We start from the raw sequence: 27,264 nt of genomic DNA, 5'->3' as shown, positions 1-27,264 counted from the left end.
ATGTTTCTGACTAACCTTAATTAAAACAAAACCATTGCCCATGCTTAAAATGGAGACCTAACTAAACAATCTTCTTTTGCATTTTGCAACTCGGTTGGTTTTATCTTTTGACTTGCTTTTCATTTTACACCTTTCTATTCTATCTATTGACCTTACCATAAATTGTTTGTTGAGATTAACAAATTGCATGCTGATTATTGCTATATTTATAAAGTAGTTGATGCCGCCTAAATTTGTGAATAAGTGCTTAGTTAAATATATGCAGCAAAAATAAAATTTCTTAACTATTATCATAAATTTGAAAGTTCCTCTGTAAAGCTTCTTATCCAATCTAAGTTAGATAACCTTAAATAAATACTATTCAAAAATAGAATTAATTTTGAATAAAAATTGAACCGCTACTCCGGTTAATTACCATGTTTAATGTATTACAGTTATAATAAATTGATCGGCTATGTCATCAGTAAAATTCCTCAATAAATTACAGTGTATTGGTAAAAAGATAGCACATTTTATGTCATTGTGGTATAAATTACAGTGTATTGGTAAAATTCACTCAAAAATTAAAAACTCAATAATAAATTAGGTAGAAAATTATCATTCCAACTAATAGAACTCTTTTAATATATTTAATGATAAATTTTAATTCTGATATTAATTAACGGCTTTTGCTTCTTCATTTCTTCTCATTTTGACGAGAGACAAAATCAGCACTTTATGCAGTCCTTGTCCTTTGACCCCACTGAAAATTTAAAACTCAATATAAAAATTAAGTGGATGTTTTTGATAAATTTTGTTAAAGCTATCTCATAAAATAGCAATATAGGTACTATGGCATTAATTGTCAATTTCCAGGAAGTCATCCCATTTTGGCGACCAAGTCAGAACTTAAATGCACTTGTACCAAGTTCAAACTATGGATCCTTGACCGGTCGAATCCGAATCCTCCCAGGTACCTGACTCAAGCAAATTGAAACGGACGGCCCAGATTAACTCAAAACGGTGCCTATTCGGGAATGACGCATTGGGGACTAGGGGTGTAAACGGATCCGATATTATCCGATTTTTTTCGGATCTGAATCCGAAAAATTACTTAAATTATCCGATTCTTATCTATATCCGAAACTATCTGTATCCGTATGCGTATTCGAAAAATTATAATTAATAAAGATACAGTAAGATTTTTAACTATATGTATCCGATCATTGCACTCCTAAACCACAACAAATGCACTATATATTATTAATTGATTTATTAAATTGCATATACATACCAAATGATCTATTAAACATTTAAACTATATATACATATATATGCCAACAAAAAATATAACACTATGATATGATTAGTGACTAATGTTTTGATAATATGATATATGTTTTGTAACTAACAAATTTATTATGAAAAGTATTAGATCTAATTTATAAATGAAGAAATTATATTTAGATATTATTTTTTTCTATAATATACATCAGTAATTTATTTTTAATTATTTTTATTTTTTATCACAGCCCTTGGGCACTCACACACACCCCATATCTCAATCCTGCCCCACTGCAGGGATCGAGCCCCTGCTCTCCCGTGGGAGAGCTATGCCTTAAACAGCTGTACTAGACATCGTTGGCTATTTGAATTATATTCATATCCATATTCTTATCTTTCTGATATCCGTATCAGTTTAATATCTGATTCGTATTCGTATCCGAGACTATCCGTATTCGTATCCATATTTGAGACTATATATCCGTATCCAAAAAATTATAACGGATAAGGATACGGTTTGACCACTATCCAATCCGTATCCGACCGTTTACACCCCTAATAGGGGCAGCACTATTTGTGCTTTGATATTCGTACTAAGTTAAAAGAATGATCTGGGCCGTCCAATTCCAATTTGCTTGAGTCAGGTACATCAGGGTGATCCGAATTCCTATATATACACCTAGTATAATCGCATGATATATATATATATATATAGAGTAAGGCTTGGGTGCTATGGATAGCATAAGGATATCCGTGCTACGGCCTCAAAAATATTAAAAAAATAGTAAAAAAATAAAAGAAAATTGTCAATATTTTAGACTATTTTTTGCCATATTTCATAAATCATAAAAAATAGTAAAAAATAGTATTCTACAAAATTATTATATAACTAATTTATTGAGATACTTAAATCAAAGTTTGAAGTTTATATAATATGTATTTGAGACCGTAACACGGATATCTTTATGCTATCCATAGCACCCAAGCCTTACTCATATCATATATATATATATGTCCAATTGATATGTTACTGAAACATATAGTTTCATAAAATGTAGGCTATATTTTTAAATTGGCTAGAAACATGTAATTGAAAATATGTTCAATTAATTTTCAAATGGTTGCAAATTTTAAATCCTTCAATTAATTATTATTATTACATGAGTAAGGCTGAATGCGGCACTTTTTTTATGCCTCAATCCTACCTCGTATTTTTATCTTTGTTTTCAAAGTCCAAAAAGTCAATCTAAATTGCTCAATATAGTCTTCATATTAAAATGTAGAGGCCAAATTTATATATTTGAAAAAAAAAATTATTACTTTTTAAATAGGTACAAAATTACTCTTTTTAGATAGTCCATAATCTAGTGATTTTGTATCTATCTAAAAGGAATAGTAAAAAAATTCAAAAAAATATAAAATTTGGTCTCAAGTACATTTAAATATGGATATATATCATGTTGAGCAATTCACATCGATTCTTTGAACTTTGAAAACAAATTAAGATAAAGATGTGAGGCATGATTGAGACATGAAAGACACGAGACATTTGGACTGAGGTCTATTACATACATGCATGGGATGTATATATATGAGTTGTAGTTCGTTTAATTTATTTTATTTACTGTCAATATTGTTAAATTACTTTAGCTTTGAATGGACCTCAACCAATTTACAAATTAAATTTATCATTAATAGAATTAATATTTGACAATATATTTTAGCAATATTCCTCAAAATGAATTCATCAATTCAAAATTCAGAATAAAAAAAACTTTATATATTTGTTGTTGCATAAATAGATAGAACATCAATAAAAAAAAATTTCACATTTTTGAGTTTCATCATTATTGTGTGCAGCAATTAATTCTCTCTGAAAGGACTTTTGAAATAATTAATTTCATCTTAATATGTATGTATAATAAATAGATTAATTAACATGTATATATAATAAATAATTTGCATGTACGTCTATAGCTAGCACAATTGGTTAGATATTATCCTTCATGTAATTAAGTAGTTATATATTATAAATTTATTGTCGGAGTTTTTGTACCAGCAAACGCCAACTAATTAGTTGTTTTATATAAAAGTTTCAACTAATTGGCCGGCTACCAAATTTTTAGGTAGAATTAACATGGGGCACCTTAACATATACTATTGTAGATGTGTGTACTTTTAATCCACAACCGTTTTCGAGAAAAATTAATAATAATAAAAGACAAAATAAAAAGTACGTGGTTATTGCCGCCTTTCTTCTACTACATATGACAACAGATTTTGAGGCAAGTAATATCTAAAAATAACTTGCGTTTCAAAGTCTCTTAAAATCTAGCTCCATACCTAGAAAGAATTTTAGATTAACTTTTTCTATACTCATGCATTTTTACCTTACAAATGAGATCGTGCACAAGCAACAACCTTCTTTGTGTTTCTCTCTATAAATACATTCGACCTTGTTATGATTTGATATATTCGATCAACAATTAAATTTAAAACACTATACTGTCTCCTTTCTCTTTGTGAGCTATATAGAAACAAGCAAACAAACAAACAAAATGGCCATGCAAAAGCTTTTCTTTGTTTTTCTCCTGATACTTTCCTCCAATAACATAAGTTGTTACAGCAGCAGCTTTGTTTCTTTAAAAGAAACCTCTTATACAAATTTCCCAAAGTACCTAGGCAGGTCTCTTAAGGCCTCACAAACAACATTCAATGTAATAAGCTATGGTGCAAAAGGCGATGGAACAACTGATGATACTAAGGTACATATTATATAATTATATATTTATATATATCTATATATACATGCAATATATTCAACCAGCTGTGACTCTTTACAAATGCATGTAGGAGGCTATCTGATGGTTTAGTTTTGTTATATAAATTATATTTGATCCTCTAAGTTATTAATTTACACCTCAGCTAGCTCAGAATTATTTGGCATACATATATTTCACATATACTTTTTTTCAGAAAATGTTTACTTTTATTTACAATAGTTTTTCTCTTAATTTCAGGCATTTGAGAAAGCATGGACGGCAGTCTGCGCCTCTGCACACTCAGCTGTTCTCTTGATTCCAAACAATAAGAAATTTCTCCTGAAGCCTATTACATTCAGTGGCCCTTGCAAATCACCCATTCAAGTTGCAGTACGATTGAAAAAGAGAAACCATGCATTTAAATTTTTTAAATTAGTATTAGCATCTTGTTTGAAATTGATTTGTATGGTTTTTGCATATTTTTTTCCTATGAAAATAACAGGTACATGGTATCATTATAGCTCCTTCCCGGTCGGCATGGAATTCAAAGAGCACAACTCACTGGATGGTGTTTAAATACCTAAGAAATCTCGCTGTTACTGGTGGTGGAACTATCAACGGAAACGGGAATGCATGGTGGCAAAACTCATGCAAAATTAACAAATCAAAAGTATGTGCCTTCTCCTGAAAAGCAATAATGCTGCTATATATACAGGATGTTTCCAGCAAATATAAACAATCAACTGACATTACCATAAGTTTCTAGCTGCTTATGAAATTTAATTACAATTATCTGTCTCACCGGAGCTGTCACTTGATGAGTTTTTGAACCACCATAATTAATGAATATTATCTCATAGGCAACCAAATCCATAATTTGTGAATCTGATGTCATGCACTTTTCTTATTTTTGCTTAAAAAGATACTAACTCAATTTTTTTTAAACTGATTATGCAGCCCTGCACAAAAGCACCAACGGTATGTGTGATACAATGCTATATATTTCAAGATGTATATTAATTTGGCTATCAAATAATTAGTTGAACTTCTTAATTAATATTTCTTTCATTTTTTACAGGCTATGACATTTTATTCTTGCAATAACTTGGCATTGACGAACTTAAACGTGAAGGACAGCCAACAAATTCATGTCTCTATCGAGAAATGTAACAGTGTGAATGTTGCAAGCCTTACTGTAACCGCGCCTTCAACGAGCCCTAATACCGATGGATTACATATATCTTCCACAACTAACATAGTAATTACAAACTGTGTAATCAAGACAGGTAGATAACATAACCATTTTGAATTTGTTACTGTACTAGATATTTTTTCACATAATTGATTGGTCCGATATAACTATGCAGTCCTTTATCAATCGAGCATTTTTTACCCTTTCTGCAATTGATTTTATCTTCTTTTTTTACTGTCTAATTTTAATTGGCCTCTGGATGATTTAAAATGGTAAAAGAACCTTCTTTGTAGTACCTTAAGCTTTCAGTGCATGGCACCATTGGTTAAATTTGCAAATATACAGCATAAATTAAATTAGAATTTAAAATTAAGCCAGAGACATAAATTAATTGACATGAACTTGTGGCCGTGAAGCTAAGCCTAGTGTTAAAAATGTCAATTAGTGAACTCTTGCAAGCAATAATTACTCAATACAACCCAACACAACCATATGGAATAGAAGCCAAAATAATAACACTAGACAACAAGATCATGCTTAGTACTTTGCTTTAAAGCAAGATTAAACAATTGATCATCTCCTTAGCACTTTCCTACTTATTATATACAAATTTAGTTGACATGTATTTCCAGTATCTAATATGGCTTATATTAATGAAGGTGACGATTGCATGTCGATAGAGACAGGAACAAAAAACCTAAAAGCTACCAAGATAACTTGTGGGCCCGGTCATGGTATAAGGTATGGAAATTTTAATTTTCTAGTGTTACCCCTTTAAAATTTGTCTATGTAAATCAAATAAATATAAATAATGCTAATTCGTTTGTACAACTAAATTCACAAACAGCATTGGGAGTTTAGGAGATGACAATTCAATGGCTCGAGTTTCTGATGTTTTGATTGACACCGTTAAATTGTACGGCACAACCAACGGCGTCCGAATCAAGACCTGGCAGGTGGGACCCACATTTGATTTTCTTCTAATTTTTTCTGTGCTTTTCATTCATGGCATCTTTTGTACACCTCTTCAAATTTAGTACCCTTTTTTGCTATCTGAAGATGAGCAAATTGACCTCTAAAGGTTCTTTGTTAGCAGAACAATTCTAACAAGTTTGGTACAACTAAAAATGAAAGTCAACCTATTTTCTGACAATTTAAGTCTCTAAGATAAGATTTATTTGGACATTCTAGTACCAAATACAATCTGCCAAACACGATGACCACTTTACTAGAGTAAAATTTTAGATGTGAAACATACTCATTTGTTTGGCCGAGGTACTTTAAATTAGATTTGATCAGGTCAAAGTCAAATCATACCTAAATATAAGTTAAGGTTCTGAAATTGACTTGCTAATCGGTGAAACACGGCCAAAAAAAACTGCCAAACACTTTGACCATTTTAAACGAGAAAAAAAGTAAAAAATTAGATAGCAAACATAGTCGACTGTTTGGCTTAGGTTACTTCTATAAAATATATGTTAAATCAGGTCAGCTTGTAAAAGTTGTACTTTCCTTCCTTAATGATAGGTGAATTATGAATCTTTTAAATTTTGTTTAATCAACACCACTAACTAATTTCTTCTTTTGACAGGGCGGGAGCGGTTATGCGAAAAATATAATATTTCAAAACATTGTGATGTACAATGTAAAAAATCCCATAATCATTGATCAGAACTACTGTGACTCCAACAAACCCTGCAAAACACAGGTTAAACATCTCTCCCATATTACAATGCACCCCTTTGAATTATAGCATATTATTTGATGTAATGTTTATAACCATTTTCACGTAAATTGCAGAAATCAGCTGTAGAGGTCAGCGGCATAGTGTACAAGAACATCAAGGGAACAACTGCAAGTGATGTTGCAATCAAATTGAGTTGCAGTAAAACCATGTCTTGTCGAGGGATACAGTTGCAGGACATTAATTTAGTCACTCAAAATAATAAATCCGCCAGAAGCGCGTGTCAGAATGCCAAGTGGAGCAAAATTGGCACCGTCATTCCCACCCCGTGTTCATACACAAGTTAGATAAAAAGAAAAGTAGATGATTTGTATGTAGCTAGTTAGATACCTTCTAGTTGTACAAGAACATCACTGGCATAGTTGTGGAGTAAATAAATATTGTAGGAGAATCATACTTGTAATTATTACACACCTTTTTTAGTGAATACAGATATTTATTTAGTTATGACTTTGCGTTGATCAAACAATAATGGAAACACGTTTAAAAAACAAGAAATTACTAAGAAAATTTGGATAAAGATTGAAAAGGTTCAGTATTTCTCATAAAATACAAAATTCATTGCCTGGCTCCATCACATGGACAACTGCCATACATAACTTATAAACATCAGAACCACCACCACCAATCAAATCAATATTAACTACAACAAACTTGAGAAATTAAAAATAAATAAATATGTTACCAAAGCATGCACTATTACTATAAATAAATAGGTTTCCTTTTCCTGATCTTCTTTATACAAAAACATCATTCCTTAGCAATTGATGCCACATTGTTGGACATCGGGTCCTGTGACACGGGTTGTGAATGGATCGATACGGACCCACAAAAGAGAGAAAATAGAGGCGAGAAGGACGGCCCACACGATGACGATGGTTGGTGTGCGGTTCTGACGGCCCATAAGACCCTTAAGGAACGGGTAGAGATGCACAATCACCCAGAAAGCAAAGAAGAGCTTCCCGAAAAGCGGGCCCCAAGATTGGTAACCACTGTTGATAGCATAAGAAATACCAGCCACGACACTAATCTGTGATGAACCAAATTTAACATTGGTCAGACCAAACAAGGATTTGGAAATCAGGGGGAAAAAACTGAAGGAAAGAAAAAATAAAGAAACAACCAAAAATCCAAAGAACGAAAGAAAAGAAGGGAAAGAAACAAAAAGGAAAATTACAATAATATTACATGAGTCCAAACAGTCGATCCATTCCGCTCAACATGATCTCCATATGAAAATGTGCTTGGATGCTAAATTTTACAGCTTTTAGAAATTTTATACATGATCTCCATATGAAAATGTGCTTGGATGCTAAATTTTACAGTTTTTAGAAATTTTATACTATTTTTAAAAATAGGTACAAAATCACTTGATCTGAAGTTTTTAGACCATTCGGAAGTAATGATTTCCTACCTATCTAAAAAAATAGTAAAAAAATTCTAAAAAATGTAAAATTTGGTCTCCAAGTACATTTTCATATGGAGATCGTGATGAATGGTTTGGATCAACTATTTAGACTTTGAAAATGAAGATATGAATCCATAGTACGGACCAAAGTGCGCTATGCATAGTACCATAGCCTCATTCATATTTACATATTTAGTCCCAGAAATGCCAACTTTTAGGGAAGTTTGATGATATATGCTTTGAGAATACTCTGGGCGGACCAAAAAAATATTTCCTTTTATCAAAATTACTTACCAGGTTGATAATAATGAGAGTGGTGGGAGGGATGAGAAGAGTGGTCCACTTGAACATGTACAGCTCATTAAAGTCACCATCCTCGTCAGAAGACTTGGAAGTGACAGTGAAGTTGGTGTCAATGCCGGCCAAAACCTTCAAGAGACCCTGGAAGACAGCGAAGAGATGAGCAGAGACCCCTCCAATGACCCAAAACTGTTCGTTCCTCCACCATTCATCAATCCCCACACCACTCCACCTCATCTCCAGTATACCCGTTGCGAAGATAGACAAGAAGAGAGATATGAACCATATACTAGCAAAGTTACTAATCTGTAATCCCATAACAAGAATAAATGTCATCTTTCAAGTTTTTACTGTACAGTTAAGAAGAAATTAACCAGTAGCAAAAGAAATACCTGAGGAATAATGAATTTGCCGGTGAAGAGACAGACAGCAGGCAATGTACAGTACAAGATAAGAGGAAGGGAGGTGAGCGGGTAGATGGTGGTATTAATATATGCAAACCGCTCAAGGAACTTCAACCTGCCATTATAGCCGTACCAGATGGGGCAATGCCGACTGAACAGAATCTCGACTGAACCAAGGGCCCACCGAAGCACCTGGTTCAGACGATCTGAAAGATTAATAGGGGCAGAACCCTTAAATGCGGGCAGCTTAGGCATGCAGTAAATCGACTTCCAGCCTCTGGCATGCATCTTGAATCCCGTCAGAATATCTTCTGTCACAGAACCATAGATCCACCCAATCTGTGTTTTATCATTCTTGTTAGATATAAATGTACCCGGCAATCAACATAAAGATTATTTGAATAAAAATAGAGCCCTGTAAATTAACTTTCAGTACTTCATGATCACATTATTGATATATACTATAGTTAAACAAGTCCCCAGAGTGTGAATGCCGTTGGTTGGTACTAAACTAGTAAGTATTACTTGCACAAACTGGTTTAAGATATTGCTATGAATAATAATGACCCTACCCCCCCAATTGTTCATACAAAAATAAAATTTGACCCTTCTCTTTGGGGAAGTTAAGATTTACACATAAAAGCAAGTAAAGTTTCACCTTTGAGAAATATACATGGATTTGTAAAATGGGTTGATTAGTATTTTTATGACCAAAAATTGCAAGCATACCTCTTGACCCCATTCAGTCTTATCCTCATAGCCACAGCTGATGACATGGATGGCTTCTTTGAGAAGAGACTCAGGAGTTGCCGATTGAGGAACTCCTCCACTCTCCATTAATGTAGAGGCGACAAAAACATTTGATTGACCAAACCTTTTCTCTAAGCTCATTTGTGACATCAGAAGTGATTTTTCATCATCAAATCCAGCACCTGACGGGAACACAAGGTTATTCCATAAGAGAACCCAATATCTCTCTAACTACTAAGTTAAGAAGGGTAAAGAGTATGACCTTAACTGAATTTAAGATGAAATTGAAACTAAATTTGTGTACCTTCAACACCCTCTTCAATATCCTCAAGATTAAACACAGGCACAGAGCTGTCAACATGTTTGTCAGATTTCTTCTTTTCTGAGCTCTTCTTATTTGATTTCTTACTCTTTTTCTTGCCACCGCAGCACCAAGAGAGAATTTTGACTTCCTTCTTTGGCTTAAGAGGGGGTTCATAACCATACAAGGCTGTCCTGTTGAACACACAACCCGTACCCACATAAACCGGTCCTTGAATACCATCAAGACCTCTCAAGTTAATCTACAACCAAAAGAAGAAATGGATGCAATAGTGGTAAAATATTATATTACTTGGAGAGATGAAATGGAAGTAGTATTTGATATAATTTAAATGAGAAGGATTTGTGTGCTTACATCAAAGAACACAGTGTTTCTGTTGGCATAACGATCATTCCTGTCAATACCGTCAAACCTCTGTGGGAACTGCACATAACAGACACGCTTTCCGAGATTTGGGTCCATGAGGAAGCACATAGCCTCTCTAATAGCCTTGCTGTTGTTGATGTAGTGATCACAATCAAGATTCAACAAGTATGGTCCATTTGTAAGCACAGCTGAGACACGCACCTGTACCGTACCAGAGATGTTTAGATCAGATCTGAGGCTACAATTTCGACAAGTGCTAGAAGTGTTAAATTTAGAAACTTACAAGAGCATTCATGGCACCGGCCTTCTTGTGATGCATGAAACCCGGACGCTTCTCACGAGAAACATAAACCAAACGAGGGAGCTCATTACCCTCTGTGTCCAGACCTCCACTATGTCCAAGGAAAACCTGAGCAGTATAAATTACAAGTTTTAAAGAAATAGAAGACAATTGAAACTATATTATGTACACAGAAATTGTAGTAACTTTTCTAACTAGTTTAGTATTTGAATAAAAGCTAACCTGAATCATCCCAGGATGATCCCTGGTGTTATTTCCAGGCCAAGGTGTGCCATCTTGCATTATCCATCCCTCCTCTGGAACTTTCTGTGCTTTGGCAACAAGCCCGTTAACTCTCACCTTGAATTCTTCATATTCTCTCTGCACGATAATAAATTACTATCATTACGAATACCCGCGAAAATAAGAAAGAATGGAAGGAAGAAATCTACAAGTACAATTATATTTCAGAATGTTACCTTCATGGCTCTACGATCTTTAACAAATGAAGTTTGCACCTTATCTTTCAGGTAATCAACCTTCTGAGCAAAGTACCACTCAGGAGCACGGGGTTCTATGTTGTACTTTTTGCAGAAAGGCACCCATTTTCTTGCAAATTCAGAGGTCTCAGCCAGTGAATCAAAGGAGAGCATGGCAGCACCATCGTCAGACACATAGCAAGAAACCTTGTCAACTGGGTAGTCAACTGCAAGTATGGACAGCACCGTATTGGCTGTCACAAGTGGGGGCTCCTTCATTGGATCCACTGTACTGACAAATATGTCAACCGCTGCAAGCTGAGATGGTTCTCCTTCTCGGTCATACCTGATAAGTAAATACAGGTGATATCACAATGTTTAGTCCTCATTCACAAGTGGTCTCTGGTTATTAATAACTTGACATGGAGAAATGCAAGTAGGAAATCTAGATAATGAAAAAGTTTTTCGTATTTTGAATGATACCTTAAAGCAAGTCTGTCAAGGTAAGTTTCACGATTGATGGGGAACCATTTGGGGAACTGATCGAGAATCCACGAAAAGGCGAACCAGATCTCACAAATAACAGACAACAGCCACAAAGCATAGGCATTTCTCACAGGATTGGTGATACGATAATGCAAGAAAATACAGAGAATTATCAGTCGCAGAACAATGACCATACGGTATGGATTAATCCGGGAAGAGGGTAACGAAACTTTGCGAGAGAGGGGCTGACGAGTCTCATCATTCCTGAAATAGAAAGATAGTTTACAAGGTTAGTTAGAACGATTTAGATTACTTTGTTAAGGTATAAACCATAAAATGAATAGAAATCTAAACAGGAGAATATTGGAGCTTGATTTAGGGTATGGGTCAAATAATTTGACAAACTCTATTCAACAACAACTTCACAAAATTCTCCATTGGCGAGCGCAACTTTTCCATAGTAATATGAAAGGACAAATTTTTATGGTACAAAGTTGAAAAGACAAAAAAACAGAAAATTATTTGTAAAAAAAATAGCACAGGGCATAAGGTTAATTACTCACAGCAACGAATCATCCATGTTATATTCTGTAGATGCATCAATGTCTCCAGCTCCCCTTCCTTCAGAAGGAGCAATACTGGTACCATTAATAGTTGGTACTGCAGTCTTGTCTTGTTTCATTTTCCAGCCATCAACTCTCTCTTTCCATGCAACATTACCAAGATTGCCTGAGAACTCCCGAGATGGGTTTGCTGTTTAAAACAACAACAAGAACCTCATTTAAAAACTGTAACAGAAATAAGAAGTATTTTGAAATGAAAGAAATGATGATAAAAGAGTATACATGAGTGGCTGATATATGGAAGAGGATGCACACGTTTGCCACCATGGGCCCCAGGTGACATCATGTGGTCTGGGGAAGCTCCTGGAAGCTCACCTGAGATCTGAAATGAAGGCATCTCTTTAGATATTAAGGACAGTCTCATCTGATGTAGACGTGATGTTATTAAAATGAATATCTGTGGCTTTTTCTTAATATCTGAATGATTGGGTTATTTGAAGTGCACTCCAAACTATTAAATAGAAAAAAGAAAAAAAATTGTTTCTTTTTGCAGAAGGATAGCGTTTGACAATTTGACTTGGGGGTATCAAAATTTGCTCCAAGCCTCTAACATTATAATACCTGGCTAGCAGTAAGAGATGGGGCATAACGAGGTATCTCCCCACTATCATACTTAGGGCGGCCATCCTGCCCTTGACGCCATGTAAGCATTCTCTCACTAATCTTCTGCTTTTGATCCTGATTTCCCGATGGGTAGTTGAAATCGCTGGTGTCATCAGCATCAGTATCCTCACCTTCCTCCCCATGGATCGGGGGGCTCCCTGAAAATAAGATTAACCAAGTTGCAATGAGATAATTTATTAAAATTTCAAAGACACCTACATGAATAAAGGCAATTTTAGGGCAAATGCGAACATCTATCAATGTACCAAAACATAGTCATTTGTCATTATCCCGGCAGGAAAAATTCAAGTATTAGTTCTTCACTTGATTTATTTGGATTTGCTATAGTCAGACCAGGAAAATCACAAGAGATGTGGAATACAATTGCGACGGTGATGAATATTTTTTTCTTTATTAAGTTAATGAATCTATTTACTTTATTAAGTCTTAAGCAGCATGTGTGCAAAGTGGTACAAATCCTATGGCCCAACTTCCACCATTTCCTTGTTTAGAAAAAGAAGTGTGCCCCAAAAATCTCTTAAATTAGAATCATTTAAATTGAGCTGAAAGAAATTGAGTTTATGGATTAATAATCAACCTTTATGCCTCTTGTACTTGGTCTTGCATTGGGGGCAAACCTGGTTCCCCTCTTTGCGCTCATACTCGTAGCAAGGCCTACAAACAGGGAAGCCACATACACTACAGGCAACAAAGAGATCACCATCAGGTGTGGTCCCCACTCCGTCACCACAGATCTGACACACTTGGCCACTTGAATGCTTCGCAGATTTCTGTACAGATCCGCCAGGCATACACAAACAGTTACAAAATTAGACAATCTAATAAAGACAAGAGTTAGAAAGGACTATTTGAGGAGATCAAACCCAGGGCATTACCGAATCAAAATCAAATGATATAATAGCCATTGAAGATTTAGAGAGGTTAAGGATTAAGCAGACAATTACAATTCACTTCACTGTTAATAAATAATGCAAATTCACATGATTTTAGAGAGCCAACTGATCCCTTTGTATCAAGGAAGTATTTTTAGGCGAGCTAAGAAATCCAGAGTGACAGCAGAGTTACTAAATAATATTTCCATTTCAGTCAATTGAGCGGAGTTACTAAACTATATTCTCAATTCCCTCTTTGTTTAAAGAAATCAAGTACAACTAAGCTGAAAAAATGAAGAAGAAGAGTTCAATTTAACAGGTCAAGTAACTACTCACCTCCGGCTCACGTTCTGCCTCCATTGAAACTTGATGAAAACCTTTCTCCTACTAAGATCTAAGAACCAGGAAACTCTCAAATCTTAGCCAAATCAGAATCCAACGCACCACATTGCCTTCAGATCCACACCTCTTGTTCCCTAATCAACCAAAAGAACCAATCAAATTCCCAATTCAACAAAATAATATCAGTGGATCTAACCAAATTGGAGCGAATAGATCACATACACTTAGTTACTCCACTACTGGAGCTAGATCCCTCCGATCCTGAACTGGAGCCGCACCGACAGAATGGAGGGAGTAGACTAGAGGGAATGAAAGAGGCACTGGTGTGTGAAGGGATAAAAAAGGAAAAGAGGGGGAGAGAGAAAGAGGTTATTTCATTTGGGAGAAAGCGACGTTCTACCAGCGAGTCTTGGTTCCCAAGTCCTTTTCGATTTTGTTTCTGAGTTAAAGAAATGTAGAGGGATAATTAATGGAATACAGAGAGAGAGAGTGGAAGAAGAAAGGTGAGAAAAATGGAGAGTGAGCTGTCGAGTTCAAATACCTAAGGTAACAGAATATTTTTTTGTTTAGATTCGAACCGTTCGATGATAATCCGGAAGAATATTAAAAGACCCCGTGACTCAGATTGGCTCGAATTCTGATCGAACGGTTTTTTTATAAACAGAAATATTCGGTTACCTCAGAGGATATGAACTCGTGACCTGTCTATGTTCTTACAGCCAACGAGCGAACATGCATTGACCTGATTATCAATCTATTTCTCTGCAGTTAAAATTATCCCAGTACTTCCAGTGTTTCTCAGGGAAGCAGCTGGTGCTGGTCCCGATGTGAAGAGTGTACATCGTCAATGGACAAGTCCAGTTAAACAAATGGAGCGATGTTGAAATATAAAAAAATGGAGAGAATAAAAAATGCTGTTTTATACAAAGAGCAACGCCGTGGCCCGGGGGCAGGGGCAGGGGCAGGCGCTCAGCGAGTAAAAGAAATAACAGGATCTCCTGTGGTGAATTGCAGTTGTTAAGTTGTAACAATATGTTTTGTTGAGGACTAATTTATAAATGAGCAATTTTGAATTGGTGAAGCTTCTAGCCTTCTACAACTTCGTTTTGAACACAATAAATTCTTGTTTTAATTAAAATATATTATATTTATTTTTTATATTGCTTTTCAATATTAAAATAAAAAATTTCCACATTTAAAATGTACCAGAGAAACAACTACACAGATCTTCACCATAATGCAGCCAAAAGGAAATTGTCTAACGATCAAATAAGGATTTGGGACAATAGCAATGAGTGCGTATCTTCTGAGATATCTCAACTTTTGCGTGACCGACGTGTCCAGTTCCTATTCGAAGGTGATGTGGGGTCAGTATTTTGTGTGCTTTGAGATTCGTGCAGAACGTCTTTAAACGGTTGGGATTTTCCATAAAATCACGCAAAGTTTGAGATATCTCAGAGGATGCGAATTCCAATAGCAATAGGGAGTGTCGTGGAGTGTGGTGTTGGGTTTTCTCATGATCCGAGTCTATGCAACATTTTTCATGGGTGTGAAAAATTTCAGTGCTACCTTGGGGGCACCGACACCTTGGTTTTGGTTGTTGGGTTTGAGGGTATTTTCGTCATTTCTTCGTCTTTTGACGTGTTAACTGCCTCGTTTTGCGTTTGTTAATTTTATTTTAATTTAAGCACGAGCAGCATGCGATTTTACAGGGCCTAATCAAACGGGTCCAGATCCCCTAAAGTAACCCAATTTCTGAGTTTAAATCCAGACCGTCCGATTCGAATCTGAACCAATCTGGCTCAAGAGAGAGAGCACGGCCCCTTTTAATCTCACAGTCTGATTTGAATCTGACGGTCCAGATCTAAACTCAAAAATTGGGTTACTTTAGGAGATCCGAACTCTAATCGAACCGTATCAAAATTAAAATTTCTAAAAAACACTCGAGAATTCATCAGTAGAGAGTTAAAAAGCTATCTAAATTCTGTCTTAATATATAAATTTTATCACTGGAATCCTAGTAAGATTTCAGCACATACTATTCAAAGCAAATTTCGATAAAAAAAAAATGGGGTGACATGAAATAATTTTATAATTCTCTTTAGTTTTTAGCTTTTTACAGTACACCCCTATTTTGATAGAAGTTACCAAAACCGTAGCGGTTGGAAAATATCAGCTGTTGCTGATTATGTTAGTTTAATAATTTGTTATTGTTATTTTCAGGCGTTAGCACTTCAATTTTGGGCCCCATTATACCAAGTCATACAAAAGTGATGTTCAGATTCAACATTTTCAATTCAAACCGAATTTCAACATTTAATAAAATTTAATTTACCAATTAAATTTTAAAAATATATATTGTTATATTTTAGACATTTTTCTGTCATTTTTATGTTTTATTTATTACACCAGCAGAATTGAAGATTGTGTAGGCAATGATAACGAGTAGCAATAAACACATCACAAGATATCATATCTTTATTAAAAATTAAATTGTGTAGGTGATTATAGATTCCTTACATTAAAAAAAATAGTACATAGTCTTCAATTTTGACGAAGCCAAAGGAAAAAAATTATTTAGACGCCACCTTTAATATAACATCTAATAAAAAGTAATAGATTATTTTAATAAAATAAAAGATTTAAATTTATAAAAATCTCATTGCTCAAATTAGGCCATACAAATCTACGTCCTTCAAATTTTCAATTAATAATTAACGCAATTAATCTGTTCATTAGGGGCCTCAAGTGCTTGAAAAAAATATTAAATGTAAAGTAGAACACGTGTATTATCTGTCAAATTAAGGCCTTAACTGTAAGAAAAAAAAATTAAGCGGCACAAAAAATAATTAAATTGAAAATGACAGGGGCATAATACATAATTCTAAAAATAATATTCTCCGATTCATAACTTAATTAAATTAATTCAAGCTCAGCATGTGCGCAGCTGGTCCATGTGATATTGAACAAAACAATAATAGCTACTAATTAAATATCCCAATATAACTTTTTTAGGTACACTTGGTACCAACTATTTAGAATTTTGCATAGCTATTGCCGACACAAGTAGCTAAATTCTTGTTTACGTAGGGGCAAACCTTCGCATATAATTATTTACAGAAATTATGTAAAAATTGGAAAGTAAATGAAATTTACAGAAATTATATAATTAACCATTTTTACGTTTTGAATGAATTAATGAAATTTATATTTTATAAAAGCGATTGGCCTTTAATATCTTTATGACATGTTCAAGTTATTAGCAATTTTAATTTGTTTGATCAAATATTAGTTATTCATTTAATTGTATGGCTGAACATTAGTTAACTTTTTGCTAATAAATATTCATCAATGCGACGAAATTAATTATTCTATTTAGAGATCATCTATAAAAATTCATATATACTTTGACATTATATTCTTTTTGATAGTATTTGTTTTACTTACAAAATTAAAGTCATTATGTATTTTTTTTTATTTGCAAATCAAAATTTGAAAAAAGAAATTCTAATAATTAACCACTTATGTTGAATTGCAATCCAACTTAAAATCCACATTTTAAAGAAAACTATATAGTATATGCAGCACATTTTTTAATCCCCATAAGGGACAACAATTTTTCAAGGGGTGGTTGTATGTAGTGTATTTATACTCGGGCGGGTACGGGTACCCCGGGTATACCCGGGACGGGTACGGGTACGTCTCGGGTACGGGTATACTCGGGTACAAGGGTATACGGGTACGGGTATGGCGGGTATAATTTTCAAAAACCATACCCTACCCGTCCTATACCCTTACCCGTGTACCCTTGACGGGTAAGGCGGGTACGGGTACGGGTATTTTTTATTTTTTTTTTTGCTGTTTTTTTTTTCTGGTTTTTTTTTCTTTTTTTGTTGGTTTTTTTCTGGTTTTTTTCTGATTTTTTTGGGGGGAAAAAAATACAAATTTTGAATTTTGAAATGGCATGAACAGTGGTCGGGTATACGGGTATACGGGTACGGATACTCGGGTAGTCGGGTACGGGTTTAGTCGGGTAAGGTATGATCGGGTATTGATTAAAAAAACCGGGTCCGGTCCGATTTTTGCCCTTACCCGCGTACCCGAGTACCTGACCCATACCCGGGCTCGGGCACGGGTACCCCGGGCTCGGGCACGGGTACCCCGGGCGGCGGGCACGGGCGGGTAGGGTAGGGTATACCCGTTAAGGGTATTGTTAATACTCTAGTTGTATGGAAGCGAATCCTCTCGAAATTTTTAAAAATACCATTTTCTCAAAAATGATAAACCAAAAGACCACGATTCTGTAAAATTTTGAAAAATAGCATGGCCGCATCTAGAAAATGCGGCCACTTTTCTGGTGGCCGCATCTAGGGGATACGGCCCGAAAAAAAAGGTGGCCGCATCTAGAGGATACGGCCCGAAAAAAGGTGGCCGCACCTAGGGGATGCGGCCATACTATTTTTCGAAATTTCATAGAATCGTGGTTTTTTTATTTATCATTTTTGAGAAAATTGTATTTTTAAAAATTACGGGGAATCCTCTGCCCCTTGGGGGCAGGAATTTTCTGCTCTCAGAGTCACTGCGTGTGGGTCCAAGATGGACCCCCAGCTCAAAAATTAAAAGTGATCGGTTCCCTTTAACAGTGACTGGCCCCACACACAGTGACTGAGGGGGCAGGAAATTTCTGCACCCAGAGAGGCAGAGGATTCAGAGTCGTAGTTGTATAATGTGAAAACTTTCGATCTCCACTGCTGTTGGAACGTTGGATCATGATTTATGAGGTAATCATATTTTCTATGCAAAATCTTTTGCAACCATTCAACTTGACATGTCTATGACAACCATACAAGTCTCAGATATTCATCATAAATTTTCCAAATTTAAAAAAAAATACCCCCATTCTTTGTTTTTTAATCTTCAACACCGTGTTTACATTTAAACATCACGGTAACCTCTTCGTATAGTGAGAACTTTCACAACTATCCTCCAAGCGATCAAAGAAGTGTAAGTAAGATCTTCTTTTATTATTATTAAAAAAAAAAGCCAAAGAAATATCTCTCGTTCCTATAAAGCTCATGGTCCTTTTTACTTTAATGTTACAAATTAGTAAACTATGCAGCTATTCGGTGTTTCTTAATTCATTTGTTTGTACTACATAAATTATATGATTAGCAGCTATGCACTCATGGTAGTCAGCAATTCTGTTTAGAAGACTCCTTTTAGAAAGAAAAAAAATATACTTGAGTATTTTTTATTTATTTTTTTTACTTTGGTCCACATTTTTTTTTATCAAGATACCACATCATAAATCAAGTCTATCTAAGAATTAAAATATAACAAGAAAAATTATATTGAGTGAATGTCATATGGGGCTCATTTGTTATCTGAAAATTGGCATAAAAAGGAGGATTTTTAGAATTGGCATAAAGAAGAGGATTTTTAGAACAACAAAATTCAAGAGAAAGAGTGGTTTATTCTTATCAGCAATCAAAAGAAAGAACTTCACCCGTTTTTCTCTAGAGAGGGACAATCTAATTTTTAGGGGGACAAAACCGAAATCAACCTATTTTTTTCACTATTTTCGAAGCTGCCCCCTCCGAACTACACTGGGTCCGCCCCTGATTAAACATTGTATGAGTGATTATTAAACAATATAATAGGTGAGAGTTGAGATTGGAATTTAGAAATGATTTAACATATGAGATTGGAGCTAGAAAATAAATTAAGAAGATGGCCCATGTCTATAATACATTTAACATAATAATTTTTGAATTGAGTTAGGCTGGGTGCTATGGATAGCATAGTGGCCTCCCGTGCTACGGCTCAATATTCAAGTTTTTAAAATCCAAACGGTCGATCCGAACCGTTCATCTTGTTCTTAATATGTGTTCGGAGACCAAATTTTACATTTTTTGAAAAAATTTTACTATTTTTTTAGATAGGTAGAAAATCAAATATCTTAATGGTGCATAATTTTTTAGATCAAGTGATTTTCTACCTAGCTAAAAAAATAGTAAAAAATTTTCAAAAAATGTAAAATTTGGTCTCCGAACACATATTAATATGGAGAACAAGATGAACGATTCGGATCGACCGTTTGAATTTTGAAAACTTGAATATTGAGCCGTAGCACGGGAGGCCACTATGCTATCCATAGCACCCCAGCCTAACTCTTTTGAATTTGTAAAACAATTGCTTGTCGTAATCTACGTTTGATATAATTAATTAAGATATTGGCTTCTTCATAAGACAGGCAGGTTCACAATTATCTTGTAAAAATTATAAAAATAATCTGACTTCTTCCTCCCCAAATGGGCCTCTTAACTACCTCATGGAGGTCCATTACCAAAGGCCTATGAAATTCTTTTTAATTCCTTGAAAAGTATTTCCAAGCATCACTAAATTAATGTCAGTATATCTTTTCTTTTTTAGATAATTCATACTATCCCTGGTGTGATCCATTATTTTTTTTATTATCCAACGTGTATAACCTTGTTGAATCAGATGACAGAAATAATTATCATACTAATTCAGCTCTTAGATAATTCTATAATGCTGTCAAATAAGTGCATGACAGTAGCTTTAAACACTCATCTTACCGTAATATACGTACGTATAAAAACACAGAGAATACGGTTTATCATCGAGATTTGCATCGCTTACGTTGTTGTAATGGCAGCGTATGTATCATTATGCATAATAATAGTTTGAATTTGATTGTAGGGTTGATCCATTAATGGCATTGACACCATTAATTGAATACCAGTTAGAAGCTTTGAGATTGCTGTTTGAACTGCCAGGCCATCTGAACCAGATCCATTGGTTCAATGCATCAACCAGCACCAACTGAACTGAGGAGATGATGATGTAAGAGAGGTGTCGCTATTCCCAAATCCCGACCAAGAGGTATTGGGGACTCTCGATATTGGTTAGGTACTGGTGTTGTATATTTAGTCGATTCAATTATAATTCTGAATAATTGCATAAAACATCTATGCTTAGTGATTTGTTATGTGTAATCAAATGTGGGTACCTCTGTGTTGAGCAAAGTCTGAATAACTGCACACATATATAACCCTAATTGCCTTGTAGTATCCATGGCTAGCCAGTACTGGTATCTTGGATCTGTACCAGCATCAATTTGTTTTCGCTCATGTTTTAACAAGACTTGTTGGCAACAGCATAATGTCTTCATTTTTTATTTCTGCCTCTTGCATAAACATTTTGGAAAGTTTTACAAATAATGGCTGTTAAATGTTAATTTATATTTTCATTTTTTTGGAATTACTAAACACTACTGGATGATTCAACTTGTTCCCCATTTCAACGAAGACTGTTTTTACCTCTAACTTATTACAATTATATCCAACATATATGAATTCATATGAAATTAGCATCCAGCTGCTAGGTTAATGGCATTAAAAGTGTGAAATTTACATGACATTGGTTATTTAGCAGTGAGAAGCGAATGGTACCAATTAAAAACAAAAACTGTACCATTCAAAAAAGAATACAATTTATCAGCTGCATCTGCCGATACAAAATTACCAAACTCAGTTCATGACTTGACACCAAGAAAACTGTACCATTCAAGCATCATAACAAGTCATCTAACACTGTAAACTCGAGGGAAATATTAGTCATTCCAATAAAAAAAGTCATACACATCAATTCTCAACTACAAGTTATCAGCTTCATCTGTCAATACCAAAATTACCGAATAACTCAATTTATAACTTGACACCAAAAATACTGTACCATTCAAGCATCATAATAAGCGATACACTATATACTCAAGAGGCATATTGGTCATTCCAATAAAAAAAAGCCATGCATATCAATTCTCAACTGCAATTTATCAACTGCATCTGTCGACTGTCGATACAAAAATTGCAGTTGTAACTTAACACCCAACATGACTCAATCTGTAACCTAAATACCCACCAGAACTGGTTTCATAACATAACACACACCAAAAACCTATTCATAACTTGACACCCACCAGACGAATAAGTGAACACGGAAAAAAAAAAAATGGGGGGAGGGGGGGGGGCTGCATTTCAATGCCTCTCTCTTGATATGGCTTCGTCCATTTCCTTCAATTGAGATGCGAAGAGCTCTATGTACCGACTTCCAAGTGTCATTCTATCATTCTTCATGGCCGCCTTAGATTCCTCAGGATTCTCAAACTCCACAAAGGCCTCCCCACTCGGGCGCCCGTCACGATTCAACACCAAATGGATCCTGTTCTCAGTCAACTCAAATTCTCTGAAGAAATCCATTATCTCCTCCTTTGTGGCAGAGAAGGGTAGGCCCCGCATCCTTAAAACACCTGTGTGCACCGCATGGTCATCCTTCGGGCCATCAGATGAAGGTTTGGGTCTGGGTGGCGGCGCATTTCTTCGAGGAGAGGACCCACCAATTTTGCCACTAGAGACTTCTTGTGCTACAGCTGTGTAGTAATCCTCTCTCTTGCACCGGAACACCTCAATGTAACGCCGCCCAATGTTTTGTCGGTTCCGTTGAAGTGCAAAATCGACCTGTAATAGAGATATTTTCTTGTTTCTGTTACTCATTGTTTTGCAAAAGATTACACAAATCAAAGTTATTTCATCAAAAATGGGTTGCGCCAGTTTTACTGTTACTATCAGTAGCTACACTATAGAAGCTCAATTCATGAAACAAAATTAAATTTAAAAAAAAAATTCCTTTCATGTATATCTTAGTTGGGTAGTGTATCAAAATGTACCATCTGTACCCATATAGCGGCATGTGCAGTCAAGGGCTGGTACAGGGATTACTGGTAACATGTGCCCAGGACTGGCAGTCTTGACCCAACCCACATGGTTGGTAATAGGTTAAAATGTGGTCTTCGGGTCACCATTTACTGACCCCTAGCAAGTCAGGTTAGGATAGGATAAGGTTGACCGATTATGACTAAACCCTGCTGTTTAATATTTGGGCCCACCTGTTCAGATCCTGAAAGAAAATAGACCAAAAAAAAACATAATTTGTTGAGAGATGGGGTCCATACCCACACCCTTCCAAACCAATGTTAACAACCATACCAACTGCGGTACATATTGCTTCGTGTAATAAAAAAGGCAATTAACAAAATAAGAATTTTTCACTTTTGTAGAGCAGGTCAGGTCAACCTGGCCTGACCCGACCAGAGATCAATCTAGTACTATAACAAACTAAGGACAAATAATCAGCTACTAAACACATGTCAGATAAGAACTGTACCTGAACAGCGTAAGCCAGAAGGCAATATGCCTCGCCAGTGAAGCGGCCCCCGTTGTGTATGAACAATATGTCAATCAAGTCAAGGCCCTGAAGGAAGTCAACCACATCAACTTCTGAGCAGTCAAAGGGCAGGCCACGGAGACGAACGGCTGGGAATAGTGAGGCCTGATTCGGGTACCCGAATGGTCCCGCAGGGTACATCATGTTCATTCCCCCGGGTGCCGGGGCACCGTAAAGAGATGCTTCCATTGGATACGGCTGGTGTCGTTTCAGGCCCATTGCGCGGGAATCATTGCCATCGTACTTCCTGGAGATGAATAGAAGTTAATAGAAATGGTCAAATTAATAGAGCCTTTAATTTAAGGGAGAATTTCATGTATACCACTAAAAAAATCTCAAAAATTACTTATTCCCCCCTCTAAAGATAGAGGAAGAGATATGCTAGTAGCAGTACATTTTTCTGCTCCTTTGCTTTAATTTAACAGATAGTAATCTCTCAGCCTGCTAATTATATAAAAAAAAAAAAAGAATAAGAAGGTGTCTGAGAGACTTTAATTTCTATACAATGATGCTCCTCTCCATTTCAATTACCCATTATTGTAAGCTATACACTATTATGGGAACTTGGGAAGATAGTAGATGAGATCCAAATTCAGAGATTTTTCAAAAGATGAAACACGGCTGCTTCATGGTCAGAGAAGGGATTTGCACTAATTACCAGCTCCTCATAATCCCCTTTCCCCAATTTCTTTCAATTACTCAATATAACGATCAGGAAGACATAAGAAACTAAAAATTATACTTTAATATCTAAACGCAGGTATCTGAGCGATTATTAACGGTTCCTGGTAATCCCCTTTTCCCCAATTTCTCTCAAATACTCGATATAGCGATCAGGAAAACATAAGAAACTAAAAATTATACTTTAATATATCTAAGCGTAGGTATCTGAGCGACTTTAATAGGTAAACAGTCGAGATAGATTTTCGATTAGTGATTTAAACCTACAAACTACAGAAAAACAGTAAAGAAAAATCCAAATTCAAAGAACTTCAAATAAAGAGGAAAAAGAAACTATCAAGGAAGGGATTTGCACAAAATTAGGGTTCCCGACAGTCCCTTTTTTCTAATTTCTCTCAAAAGTGCAATATGTATAACAATCAAGAAAGCATAAAAACCTAAACAATTACACCATTATCGAATTGGAAAAAGCCTATAGAAGAGCCCTCACCTCTTCTTCTGATACATCATCGCACAATTTCACCTTTGCTTCCTTCGCGATCAGTAAGTCGACGGAGATTGTTATCTCGATTGATCTCTTGGTGAGATCTTGAAAGAACAGCGGGAGGTAAGCAAAGAGAACTGAGAAAATGATTGGCTGCGCAGCTTGGGTTTTTCCTAATGCGTGAATTGTCTATTTTTGAACTAATTTAACCATGAAATTTTAGGCGGGCTTTTTGCGCGCCTGGGCTGAAATGTTGATCTCTAAATAATAAGCCCAGATTTAAACTGCTCCGAAATTTCCAGATTTGGGTAAAGATATTGACGGAGCTATTTTGGTTTCCTGCAACGCACAACGACACAAGTTACATGAACACTTCTTTATGTTCTCCATTAGTTGTGCGATGCGTAAAGTCAAAATAATTCTGTTAATATTTTTACCCAGTTTTTAACATACTGCGCCGATCTTTTTTTCTTGACATACATGTAACGTGTGCAAACTCTACAAAATAAATAAATAATAGTTGTAGAAATGTTGATTAATATGCAAAATAAATTAAGTAGATTAGACTATAAACTACGTAGAATAGCTGCTGTAGTATATACATCGATCTTAAAAAAAAAATGCAGAGTTAATTACACAATCCTTAGATCGAACTCTTGAGAATGAAAAAAAAATATTTGAAATCTTGTTTGGCTAAAGCAAATCAAGGTGCTCCACTAGTTCCGAATTTTGCAAAAGAAAATTGTGATTGGAACATTCATTATTTTTCTATAGTTATTATGAAATATTATGTCAAATTCTTATTTTCCATAGTTCCTATATTTTAAAAAAAAATTCCTTTTTAAAACCTTTTCTTTATTCTTACATCTCTCTATTATTAACAGAATTCGTCCTTTTAATGTATGTAAAGTGACACATCCAAATTGGAAAGGGGAGCTCATCATTCAAGAACAGCAAAATGTAACTTGTAGTTTTGGAAGACTGCACTTGCATTCCGCTTATACAAACATTATTAGCTGCAATATTTTTATAAGAAATCTGCCGAAATTTTTAAATGTTCTATTTTCTCAAAAGAAATAACAAACAAAAAAATCACAATTTTTGTACAATTATAAATCTACCACGGCTGTATCTAAGGGATGCGGACTCAATTACTGAGGACTGCATCTGGGAGCGGCTCCATAATAGGGTACGAATTTGTATTGATTTTAATACATAATATATTATTTTATTTTATAGCTATTTTTTACCGAAGACCCTAGAAGTTTATTCGCCGATTGTCCTAAATTAATTTTTATTACAAAGAAGTCTAATTAGATATATATTATTTTATTTTATGGTTACTTTTCACCGAAGACCCTAGAAGTTTATTCACCGATATCTCTAAATTTATTTTTATTACAAAGAAGTCCAATAACATATATATTATTTTATTTTATTTTATGATTATTTTTCACCGAAGACCCTAAAAGTTTAATCGTTGATGGCCCTATATTAATTTTTATTACAAAGAAGTCCAATTACATATATATTATTTTATTTTACTTTGTGATTATTTTCACCGAAAATCCTAGAAGTTTAATTGCCGATAGCCCTAAATTAAACTTCTAGGGATATAGGCGAATAAACTTCTAGAGTCTTCGGTGAAAAATAACATAGAATAAAATAATATATGTTATTGGACTACTCTGTATAAAAATTAATCTATGGCTATCGGCGAATGAACTTTTAGGATCTTCAGTGAAAAATAATTACAAAATAAAATAAAATAATGTATATGTTATTGGACTTCTTTGTAATAAAAATAAATTTAGAGATATCGGCAAATAAACTTCTATGATCTTCGGTGAAAAATAATCCTAAAATAAAATAATATATATCTAATTAGACTTCTTTGTAATAAAAACTAATTTAGGATTATCGACGAATAAACTTCTCAAGTTTTGGGTGAAAAATAATCATAAAATAAAATAATATGTTATGTATTAAAATTAATACGAATTCGTATTACATGAGATCAGAATCTCAGACTTTCAAAAAAACAAAAAATAGGGCCGCATCTAGCGGATGCTTTCTGGGGTCGCATTCTCTAGATGCGGTCCTCAGTAATTGGGTCCACATCCTTTAGATGCGGCCATGGTAGATTTATAAGTGTACAAAAATCATGGGTTTTTTTTTTTGGACAAATGGTATTTTTAAAAGTTTCGGAGAAATCTGTCACCTACTTTTTTTTCTTTTATAAAAGATTCGAATTCTATCCCCATTCTATAACTCAAAATATCACATCATCGATATTTTATTTATCCGATTTATTTTCTCTTTCTTCGTTTTTTAATCAAACATCTCTTATATAATATAACGCTTCACTTTTCGTATTTGAAAGTAATGCGTATAATGTAACAGTTAAAATAGCACAATTTATTTTGTTTCCATGTTGAATTATTGTGTGATTTATCGTATTGTTTGTTATTCATTATATCTAAGTATTTCTTTTTTGTAAATATTTACGTTAAAAATTTCCTAAATGTAAATTTCTTTTTGTAAAATTATGCTACTTTAAAATTAATTTTTTTAAG

General features: G+C 34.7%; 3 protein-coding genes across 3 annotated transcripts; 1 reads left to right on the top strand and 2 right to left on the bottom strand.

The window, feature by feature from the left end:
* The first annotated feature begins 3,763 nt into the window (after positions 1-3,763).
* On the top strand, positions 3,764-7,407 carry LOC144574617 (polygalacturonase-like). The gene is made up of 9 exons (XM_078324621.1): positions 3,764-4,028; positions 4,284-4,415; positions 4,528-4,695; positions 4,983-5,003; positions 5,104-5,311; positions 5,877-5,958; positions 6,065-6,173; positions 6,809-6,925; positions 7,018-7,407. The coding sequence occupies exons 1-9, from the start codon at positions 3,822-3,824 to the stop codon at positions 7,246-7,248; spliced, it is 1,275 nt and encodes a 424-aa protein (XP_078180747.1). The 5' UTR covers positions 3,764-3,821; the 3' UTR covers positions 7,249-7,407.
* Positions 7,408-7,459: 52 nt separating this feature from the next.
* Positions 7,460-14,702, bottom strand: CEV1 (Cellulose synthase family protein). The gene is made up of 16 exons (XM_078324620.1): positions 14,442-14,702; positions 14,212-14,351; positions 13,581-13,773; positions 12,941-13,140; positions 12,602-12,701; positions 12,320-12,509; positions 11,754-12,020; positions 11,271-11,616; positions 11,035-11,172; positions 10,795-10,920; positions 10,500-10,712; positions 10,128-10,386; positions 9,803-10,005; positions 9,062-9,412; positions 8,664-8,975; positions 7,460-7,991 (listed from the first exon to the last, which is right to left on the bottom strand). Exons 2-16 carry the CDS (start codon positions 14,233-14,235, stop codon positions 7,719-7,721), a joined length of 3,195 nt encoding a protein of 1,064 aa, XP_078180746.1. The 5' UTR covers positions 14,236-14,351; positions 14,442-14,702; the 3' UTR covers positions 7,460-7,718.
* A 7,352-nt stretch (positions 14,703-22,054) lies between these two features.
* On the bottom strand, positions 22,055-24,856 carry LOC144574970 (uncharacterized). The gene is made up of 3 exons (XM_078325082.1): positions 24,695-24,856; positions 23,464-23,770; positions 22,055-22,757 (listed from the first exon to the last, which is right to left on the bottom strand). Exons 1-3 carry the CDS (start codon positions 24,712-24,714, stop codon positions 22,278-22,280), a joined length of 807 nt encoding a protein of 268 aa, XP_078181208.1. The 5' UTR covers positions 24,715-24,856; the 3' UTR covers positions 22,055-22,277.
* Between the last annotated feature and the right edge of the window lie 2,408 nt (positions 24,857-27,264).

Source organism: Carex rostrata, chromosome 23, assembly GCF_964058835.1.
Source record: "Carex rostrata chromosome 23, lpCarRost1.2, whole genome shotgun sequence".
NCBI lineage: Eukaryota > Viridiplantae > Streptophyta > Magnoliopsida > Poales > Cyperaceae > Carex > Carex rostrata.
Note: the sequence above shows the minus strand (reverse complement) of the source record. Positions and strands in the feature narration are given on the sequence as shown.